The sequence below is a fragment of the Otolemur garnettii genome, unplaced genomic scaffold (genome assembly GCF_000181295.1).
Source record: "Otolemur garnettii isolate 467f Iridium unplaced genomic scaffold, OtoGar3 scaffold00047, whole genome shotgun sequence".
Classification (NCBI taxonomy): Eukaryota; Metazoa; Chordata; class Mammalia; order Primates; family Galagidae; genus Otolemur; species Otolemur garnettii.
The window spans coordinates 10,636,747-10,647,419 of record NW_003852442.1 but is presented as its reverse complement, the minus strand read 5'-3'; the positions used below and the strand labels follow the sequence as shown (position 1 = coordinate 10,647,419).

General features: G+C 38.2%; 1 protein-coding gene across 1 annotated transcript in view; it reads left to right on the top strand.

Annotated features, from left to right (window-relative positions):
- PHLPP2 (PH domain and leucine rich repeat protein phosphatase 2) overlaps positions 1 to 10,673 on the top strand; it is a 64,363-nt gene that overhangs the window by 19,290 nt on the left and 34,400 nt on the right. The window contains exons 3-4 of the mRNA XM_012806120.2: positions 1,250 to 1,383; positions 7,925 to 8,115. Of these exons, the coding sequence (XP_012661574.2) occupies positions 1,250 to 1,383; positions 7,925 to 8,115 (325 nt within the window). The remainder of the gene's footprint in view (positions 1 to 1,249; positions 1,384 to 7,924; positions 8,116 to 10,673) is intronic.

The following is a 10,673-nucleotide window of genomic DNA, read 5'->3' as shown; positions in this document are numbered from 1 at the left end:
GTCTGGAAAAAAAAAAAAAAGTTTTCTAAACAGAATCCTTATTTAATGTTTTTTAAGACCTTTTGCATACATATTGACTTTCCCATACTTGGTTTTTGGTTGTTTCAGGTGAGGGAGATATACTCTTTTTATTATAATTAAAATTTGATTTCAGTACTAAATTCTTTTGAATAATTGTCAACATGTTATCAGATATTAACTATGATATGTGAGTTTTTTTTTTTTTTTGGCTGGGGCTAGGTTTGAGCTACCACCTCTCGTATATGGGGCCAGTACCTTACTCCTTTAAGCCACAGGCATCGCCTGATATGTGAGATATTTTGCTAAGTACTTTACATGTTGCATAATAACTTGTTGTAAGTAAATCAGCAAATTTATTAACAGTCCTGTGAAGTAGGTACTATTGTTATTCCTACTATATTGATGAAGAATTTAGGTTGAGGTTAAATAAAAATTTAGGATGACAAGGTTAAATAACTTGCACAGGGGCATGCAGTTGATAAATGGCCGAACTAAGACTCAACCCAGGCACAGTGACTTTTGGAGGCCATGATCTTAGCCACTGTATTTGTAACTGTTAACTTTCTAATAAAAGGTTATAAAAGAGCTGTTTTGCTGTTATGTCTAATGTAGTTCCTTCTGTCAAAATACACATTGATCACTGTTGGTTTTATATGTATTTTTAAGTATTTTAAGTCTGTGTGATTTAAGATATGGTGTCACTGGAGGCCACAAATTATTGTGAGACATTCTAGTTTTACCTTAGCTTTCAATTAGGGCCATGTAGTAGAATGATTTTTGGAGAATTATTGGTCCATTCATTCCTAATTTTTATGGAGGAATCAGCAGTGAAGCTGGTGGAAATATATAGTGCCAGGGGTATAGTAGTCAACTATTTATATAATTCATAATTTTAAATTATGAATTATAATATTTCATAATTGTGTGTGTAGCTTATATGGTATCAGTTATGAAATTCTCTATTTCATAATTGTGTGTGTGGCTTTATATGATATCGGTGATAGCCAAAAACTCTTTGGGGTTTTCGAAGACTATTATACATATATACTCCTGAGTACTATGTACTTCTGAGACGAGAGACTTTGAAAACCACTTGTTTAGTTGTTCCATAGGCTTTTAAAGAAAATCTTGATCTGGAGGTAAAAATCAAAAATATATTGAAAGATTAAAAAATTAAATGGAGAATTTTTATTACTTACCAAATATATTTGTTTAATTTTGTAAGCAGGAGACTGGAACCTATTGAACGACCTCTTCAGATTGTGTATGATTACTTGTCCAAACTGGGATTTGATGATCCTGTGCGTATACAGGAGGAGGCTACAAATCCTGACCTTGGCTGTATGATTCGATTTTATGGTGGTAAGAATTTATCGGTGGCTTTATGAATATGTTAACTGCTTTTACGTTGATCATTTGTGCCTTCATCTGCATTCAGCTTTTAAAAGTATTTTATCAAAAGCTATATGTAAGCCAGTTAACTCATGTAGTAAAAACCAACAATGAAAACAAGAGATCAGGGGTTAGGGAAGACTTAGTAGTGTGAGCCAAAAATATCTTCCCTTTTAATTTTTGTTCTTTTTGTTCTGTATTCTACTAACTTACTAGAATTATTTTATACCTTTGCCAGAATCTTGATCTGATCATGCATTAGTACCAGTTATTTAAAAGAGAACTAAATGTCATTACAATATATGACTTGACATTTGATGAGTACATCTGTCAGATTTACATATTGGCAAATTGGCTTTAGCGCTAGGATTTTTGATTTGGTCTTCTTTTTTCTGCAGTTTTCCCCCTATACATTTTTCACCCGATTACTTCAACAGTAGTTAGACTTATTAAAATCAGATAGCCTTTGTAGATATCACTTTCTTATTATACGTAACTTGGTAGTACTACTACTTACTAAGTAACATTCATGGAGTGCTTACTGTGTGCCGGTTTGCTAATGAATTATCTAATTTACTCTTTACCTGATGCTATAGGAGCTCCTAATTCACCCTATGCTATAGGGACTACCATCTCATTTTACAGATGAGAAAACTGAGACAGAGAGAACTTAAATGACTTGTTCAAGGTCATACTTTTTTTTTTTTTTGAGACGGAGCCTCAAGCTATCCCCCTGGGTAGAGTGCCAGGGCCTCACAGCTCACAGCAACCTCCAACTCCTGGCTCAAGCGAGTCTCCTGCCTCAGCCTCCCAAGTAGCTGGGACTACAGGCGGCCGCCACAGTGCCTGGCCATTTTTTGGTTGCAGCCATCATTGTTGTTTGGTGGGCCCAGGCTGGGGATTCGAACCCGCCACCTTAGGTGTATGTGGCTGGCGCCTTAGCCGATTGAGCCACAGGCACTGAGCCAAGGTCATACTACTTGATACAACTCTGGAACAAAATATGACATACTTGTATTACTAAATGTACTTAGGAAGATTTTATTTGTACTTTTTCATTGCAATAGTGTTCATTACATGTCGGTTTTTAAAGTTGGCTTCATTTTATTTTATTTTCTGGGCCGGGCAAGGTGACTCACGCCTGTAATCCTATACTCTAGGAGACTGGATGGGTGGATTGCTTGAGCTCAGGAGTTCAAGACCAGCCTGAGTAATATTGAGACCCCCATGTCTACTAACAATAGAAAAACGCGTTAAGACAATCACTTGAGCCCAAGAGTTTGAGGTTGCTGTGAGCAATGTTGCTATGGCATTCTACTCAGGGTGCCAGAGTGAGACTCTTAAAAAATATATTATTTCTATTACTCTGTTTCCTTGGGAGTGATTTTCTTTCTTTTCATGCCTGAGTAAAAATCATCCTTAGAGATTTATTTTTTTAATTTATCTTTGGTCAGAATATGTTAATATTTGGGAGGCCAAGGCAGGAGGTGGCTCACCTGAGCACAGGAGTTCAGGATTGCAGTGAGCTGTGATTAGACCACTGCACTCCAGCTTGGGTGACAGTGAAACCCTGTCTCTAAAAAAAAAAGAGAGAAAGAAAGAAAACAGGAGAAAACTTGTAGGGTGTATGGGGTTTGAAGATTCACTTTCAACATGGTTCCTCAGATTTTTAGCAGCCGTTGGTGGAAGGCTTCAGTTCCCTGTTGGGTGGTTCTCTCCATGAGACTGCCTGCACATCCTCACAGCACAGCAGCTCACGCCCCCCAGTGCTGAGACAACATACACGTCCAGGGAGGTGTCAGTGTTTTTTATGACTAAGCCTCATACGGTACAATCATTTTTACCACTTTCTGTTTATATTAAGAAATGATTCACTAAACGTAGCCCACACCGTAGAGAGGGGAATTAGGCTTTAACTTTTGAAGGAAGGAGTATCATAGAATTTGTGGACATATCTTTTTTTTTTTTTTCTTGAGACAGTCTCACTTTGTCGCCCTTGGTAGAGTGCCGTCGCGTCATAGCAAGTGATTCTCTTGCCTTGACCTCCCAAGTAACTGGGACTATAGGCACCCACCTCAATACCCAGCTATTTTTTAGCTGCTCTTGCTCAGGCTAGTCTCAGACTCGTGACCTCAGGCAATTGACCTTCCCAAGTGCTGGGATTATAGGTGTGAGACATGTCTATGGACGTATCTTAAAACCATCTCAGAAAGTATGCTTTCCCTCTCACCTTTCTCCTCTAACCATCCAGTTTCTAAATCCAGAGATAACCACTATTAACAGAAGATTTGAAGTATGTCTTTGAAGTAAATTGCTTAGTAATCAGCTTTAAATATTCCATGTATGGGATCTATAGTGAGTCAGCTTTGTTAGAATATGCTGTCAATGAGGCCAAGGTCATAAAGACCAAAGTTCAAACCAGTTAATGTTATGTTCTCTTATTAAAGAAGGTGCCCAGGGTCCCGGGCAGCCATTATGTACACAAGTGCTAGTTTTCAGTCTTGTTGGAGAGTGAGTGCTGGGGGAGCAGTGAGGAATGGCTGTCTCAGTGCAAAGTCATGATTTAAAAGCTATGGAAATAATGTTTTGCTAATGGTTAGTGGGTAGCATGATTAGTCACCAGGATTAAGGGAGCACGTTGATCAGCTCCCTTATTTGTGTTGGAGGAAACAGAATCTAGAGAGTGTGATTTTTACTAGTGACATAGTTCTGGGACTGTCCAACTCAAGTAGCACAGCTCCCAGCATTGCTTTCTGGAGCACATTCCCTGCACACATTGTTTAAAACACTTTTGTCCAAAGAACATAAAAACAAACAAAAGAAGAAAGACACAAAACAATCAACATAATATGTTTCCATTCATTTAAAGTTCAAAAACAAGCAGATCACAGCCATATTGTTTAGAGGTGCGTGCAGTACTGCTGTCTGTCAAAGTCTGTTCTTCCTTAATAGCAAAACAGTAGCTGAGCACATGGTTTCCTGGATAAACCTCATATGCCAGCCTGCCTCCTCCCTCCCCCCTCCTTTCTTTTCCCCTTCATTTCATAATGAATTCCCTATCCTTTCCTGGAGTTAGGTGTGCACATGTGAGAACATTGTCTTCAGTGGTATGGGGTGGAATGGATGTGTTCACTTCTGTACCTGGTTCCTAGAACTGCTAATGTGTGTTCCTCACTGCTGTTTTGCTCCTGTGTGGGCTGGGATGGTAATAATCAGCACAATTTTTTTTTCTTTTTGCAATTTTTGGCTGGGGCCGGGTTTGAACCCGCCACCTCTGGCATATGGGGCTGGTGCCCTACTCCTTTGAGCCACAGGTGCGCCCCAATCAGCACAATATTTTAAAAATATGTATGTAAAAGTTAAAGGTTGGAAAAGAATTTAGTCACAAATATGGTATCCAAAGGATTATATATTCAGAATATATACATAAGTTCTTTAAATAATCAGTATAAAAATGATACAACTTTAATTTTGTTTAATGTTTTGTGTAGAAGTTTAAAATTTTTATTTACTCAGATTAGTCATTTTAATGCATTTATATTCTATCCCTTCTTTTTTTTTTTTTTTGAGACAGAGCCTCAAGCTATCCCCCTGGGTAGAGTGCTATGGCATCACAGCTCACAGCAACCTCCAACTCCTGGGCTCAAGCGAGTCTCCTGCCTCAGTCTCCCAAGTACTGGGACCACAGGCGCCCGCCACAACGCCTGGCCGTTTTTTGGTTGCAGCCGTCGTTGTTTGGCAGGCCCAGGCTGGGGATTCGAACCCGCCACCTTAGGTGTATGTGGCTGGCGCCTCGCTGCTTGAGCCACAGGCGCCGAGCCTCTATCCCTATTTTAGGTCATAAACATAGCCTGTATTTTATTCCTGTACTTTTTATGTACGTAGTTTTAAAATATGATAGATAGGAGGAATCTAACTTTACTTTTTTTTTAGCCAGTTGCCCCAACAAAATTAATGAAATTAGTCCACCCTTTCCTACTGATCTGGAACATTGCCTTTATTGTTACTAAGTTTCTGTATAAGCAAGGATCTGTGTTTGGATTCTACCTGTTACACTGATCTATTTGTCTTTTCTAACACCAATACCAAAACTATTTTAACTGATGTACATAGATGGTATTTTGATAATCAATAGGATGTTCGCTATGACTGTCCTTGAGACATCAGGGAGAGGTCTAGAAATTGGGGAAGGCTTTGTGAAGAAGTAGTATTGGAATTAAAATTCGGCAGAATTTCAATAATAAGCAGAAATGAAAGAGGACAGAGGTAGGAGACTAGCAGTTTCATCACATGTTCTATGAATCACAGATAATTTGCGTCTAGATAGTTTTGGGCCATGGCTGTACTACCAGGAGCTTAGCCTTCATTTGGCAGATGGTAGCAGGAGGTGATGGGATCCATGTGAGCCAGAGAATCTGGTACCAGCGTGGGTCACTCAGATGTGAATTAATAGGGACCTGAAGTAGGGGATGGGAAGGAATTGTTCACGGGAGAGACTTTCTGAAGGACTAGGGAGTAAACATTGATGGTTGATAAACGGAGGTGAGGAAGTAGACCCAAGAGTTAGAGCTGACTGTGAGGTTTTGAGCCGGGGTGACTTGAGGAGGTGTAATACGGCTTGGGTTGTGAGAAGGAGCTGGCTTCAGGGTGGGTGAGAAGGAGCTGGCTTCAGGGTAGGTGAGGACTGGGTTTTGGCGTAGTTAGTTTTCATGGTGGTAAATGTCTAGGTGGAGATGCCTGGCAGACAGCTGGAAACATGGAATGAGCGCTTAGGAAATACAGCTCTGGGAGAACAAAACACCGAGGAAGGTGGAGTTTCGAATACAGGTGGCCTGCATCCCTAATGAGGGTCAAAAACATTTTGAAAAACAACAGTGCAACAGTAAAAAATACATAAATTTAGAAAATATAGTTTAACAAGTATTTATGTAGCAGTCTCATTATACTAGGTATTATTAGCAATCTAGAGATGATTCAAAGTATACAGGAGGTTGTGTGTAGACTATGTGCAAATACTGTGCTTTTTTTTTTGTTTCTTTTGTTTTCAGCCAGGGAGAATGCACTGGCATCATCATAGCTCACTGCAGCCTCAAACTCCTGGGTTCACTTGCTCCTCCTGCCCCCCCAGTCTCCCAAGTAGCTGTGATTACAAATGTGTGCCACTATTCCTGGCTAGTTTTTAAAATTTTTTGTAGAGACAAGGAGTTTGCTTTTGGTTAAGCTGGTCTCAAACTCCTGGCCTCATGCAGTCCTCTCACCTCGGCCTCTCAAAGTGCTAGGATTACAGGTGTGAGCCTCTGTGCCTGGCCTATGCCATTTTATATAAGGGACTTCAGCATCTATGGATTTTGGTATTTGTGGAAGAATTTTGGAACCAGTCCATTGTGAATACTGAGGAAAAACTATGTAGGTGTAAGAATTGGGCTAGAATAGTAGATGAAATGGCTACCCCAGGTATCTAGTGTTAACATACAAAGTTTTATTGCATGATATACTTTTAAGGCTTTGAAGAAATCTGCCCATTTCCTCATTCTGAATATACATCTTTTGAATACTGTATTCGTGACTAAAGTAATGCCCGAGGTTGCGTAATCAGTTATGTCATATCTCTGGATTATAGTCTGGTCTTCTCAACTCCTGGATTACCATTGGCACCACCTCATGCTCCTGCTGCTCCTGCTCTTTGCTGTGTGTAGATGCTTGCCTGTTTCTAGTAGTGCTATTACCAAAAACTGGGCCTTTCTTCACTATGTCTGAGTCACATGAAAACTTCTGATGGAAAGGAGGATGCTTAAAGAAAGAGACAGTCTTGGGCACATGTACCAGCTTCTGCCATTATTGTGCTAATAGTTGACTGAGATGTCACCCATAAATTTTTCCCTAGGAGAGGCAGAGGGGTGGAAATTATATACAGAATCAGAGTACTAGTACTCCTGTAATTATTACTTTCTTCCTTCAGGAATAGACTAACAACAATAGTAGCTGTCATTTGTTCCATACTTCTTTTGTACCTAAAACTATTCTTACACTTTACATTTATTATTTAATTTTTACTAGAACCCCCTAAAAGTAGGTAGTTTATATTAAGGTCCAAACTATATAAGCGAATAAAGTAAATCTCAATGAAATGAAGGAGTTTAAGCAAACGGGAAGTGATACAACCAAGATTCAAACTCATGTATCTGACCTGAAAGTTATGATCTGAACCACTCCTATCCTGCCTTTCTCTGCATACACAGAAAATACAACTGCTGGAAGAACAGTTAACAATGACATTCCAGTAAAATATTGCTTTGTAAACCAAAATTCACAGGTACTACCATGATATGTGTATAAATTCAGTGATGGATAATATTTTAGGACTGTGATCTTGTTTTGTGATACCTATTTTGCTTGGTCACTTATATCAATAAACAGAGTTGTTGAATGTTGACATATAATACTGTTTTTTGCCTTTCAGTATTCTTATACTACTTTAATGGTAGATTCTGAAGTATTATTTTCTTTTCAGAGAAACCATGTCAGATGGATCATCTGGATCGAATCTTACTGTCTGGCATCTATAACGTACGCAAGGGAAAGACTCAACTGCACAAGTGGGCGGAACGCCTGGTGGTTCTCTGTGGTACCTGCCTTATTGTTTCCTCGGTGAAGGATTGTCAAACTGGAAAGATGCACATTTTGCCTCTGGTTGGGGGAAAGGTAAGACTCACAAAGATGAATTATTTATTTGATCATCTTAATTAAGAAAATACTGGCTGAGCACAGTGGCTCACACTTATAATCTCAGCACTCTTTGAGGCCAAGGTGGGAAGATAACTTTGAGGCCAGGAGTTTGAGACCAGCCTGGGCAAGACAGGGAGACCATGTCTCTATAAAAAAATACACATATCAGCCAGGCGTGATGGTGTGCAGCTGTAGTCCCAACTAGTTGGGAGACTGAAGTGAGAGGATTCCTTGAATGCAGGAGTTTGAGGCTACAGTGAGCTATGATCCTGCCATTGCACTCCAACCTGGGTGACACAGCAAGACCTTGTTTCAGAAAACAAAACAAAGTAAAATGCCACACGTACTTTCATAGCTTTTTCTCTTTTCAAGAAGCACTGTTAAAGACTGTATCAGAAACTCTTTGGGAGGTTCAGAGGCTATTCATGCCTCAAATCCTGGTGCAGAACCATCTGTTGAAGACACCCTCGCCTCTACTTTAAGGCACTAGATATGTTGCCGACAGCACCAGGAGTAGACAGGGGATGCCACTGCTAGCAGCTGCCTTTGGAAACTGGAGATAAATACCAGCATCCATCATAAAATAGATTCTTTTGATTTCTCCTTTTTTGCTAGTGGATTGAAATTCATAAGCTCCTGTCCTGCGGCCAGGGAGGTGTGCCGTTTCTCTCATATGTCCTAGAGAATTCCTCATCCTACGAAAAGAGTTCACTTGCTAGTCAGTCAAATAGAGTGACAAACGTCCAGAAGCAGAAAAGTTAATTTATAGGAAGCAATATGTAGTTTTGTTTTTTCTGTCTTGAATTTTGAATGTCATAAACCAACCTGAATTTAAGAGGACTTCCAGACAAAATGACTTTGTGAATTCATACTTGGAGATATCAAATTTGATCCAAATACATAGCAATATAGATAGAATATGTATATTAAAAAGAGAAATATCTGATAAAAACTATAAAAGAAGCCTTAAGAGAGACTCAGGTATACATCAAATATATCCAGAGAGTAGAAGAGAAAGGAGAAGCAATATCTGAAAAGTAATGGCTGAAATTTTTCTAGAAATGAAGACAAATGTGATGGATTTTCAGATGAAAAGTATACTGAGTACTGAGTCGGATAAATAAAAATAAATCTACACTTAGACACACATCAGAACAGGATAAAGAGTAAATCACTAAAGCTTCCAGTGAGGAAGAGATTACCTGCAAAGGAATGACAGATAGTTGTGTTTTTATCATCAAAAACAGGTGCTAGAAGTTGATTTGCAAAATTGTTGAAAGTAAATGTCCACTTATATTTTATACCCAGCCAAATTATCTTAGAAGAGTCAAGGCAAAATAAGACATTTTTAGACATACAAAGGCTAACATATTCTCACTAAAAGAACTACTGAAGGTTATTTTCCAAAAAAATATTCCCTCTTCCCAAAGAAGAGAGAGAAGAAAAAGAAAAAAAATAAAACAGCAATGGAAAGTAAATTCAAAAGGAAGGTATGCTATGTAAAAAACAGTGATGAGAGCTGATACTGATAAAATATGACAGTGAATTTATCAATATTCATTGTAGAAAGTTTAAAATTTTTATGCTTTAAAAAAGGTCAAGCTAGGTTGGTGTGTTGGCTTACGCCTGTAATCTTAGCACTCTGGGTTTGCTTGATTGGAGTTTAAGACCAGTTCTGAGCAAGAGTGAGACCCTATCTCTAGAAAAATTAGCTGGGCGTAGTGGTGTGCACCTGCCTTCTCAGCTGCTTGGGAGACAGGAGAATCTCTTGATCCCAGGAGTCTGAGGTAGCAGTGATCTATGAGGATGCCATTGCCCTCATGCCTGGGGCAAAGAATGAGATTCTATCTCAAACAAAACAGACAAACAAAAAAGATCAAATTAGCCTGAATACAAGATGTAGTAGTGTGTTTTAATAGGTAAAGTGTGATATAGTCTTGGGATCAGAGAATAGAAACACAAAATAATCTTAAAATTTATTAGAAAAATTATCAAATATGAATTTAAAAATTTTAAGTGTAACCCACTAAAAGTAGAGGTGGGAAAAGAATATAGAAAACTTTATCACATTGAAACAAGGCAGGACGAATTAAGAAAAAGAAGCAAAATAATTAGCATGGTAAATTATCACAAATTATAGCGATAGAAATAAATCTAAATATATTAGTAATCAGAACAGCCGTGATTGTCAAATTATTATTTAAATTTCTATGTTTGCTGTTTATAAGAGATACATTTAAAACTTATTAATAGAAGGTTAAAAGTGAGATGATAAGAGTAGTATATATTACTCAAACAGCAACCAAAAGAAAATTGAGTGGTTATTTTAATACCACACAAACATTAATATGAAAATTTAAATGCATAAAAAGGACTCATATGTAGACTATATAAGGAACTTTCGCAACTAAGTAATAAAAAGACAAATAAACCAACAAAATACTGGACCAAAGGTTATTGTTTATCTTCTTTGGGAAAGGGTCTGTTCAAATCATTTTTTTTTTAAAGTTTTTTTTTTTTTTTTTTTTTTTTTT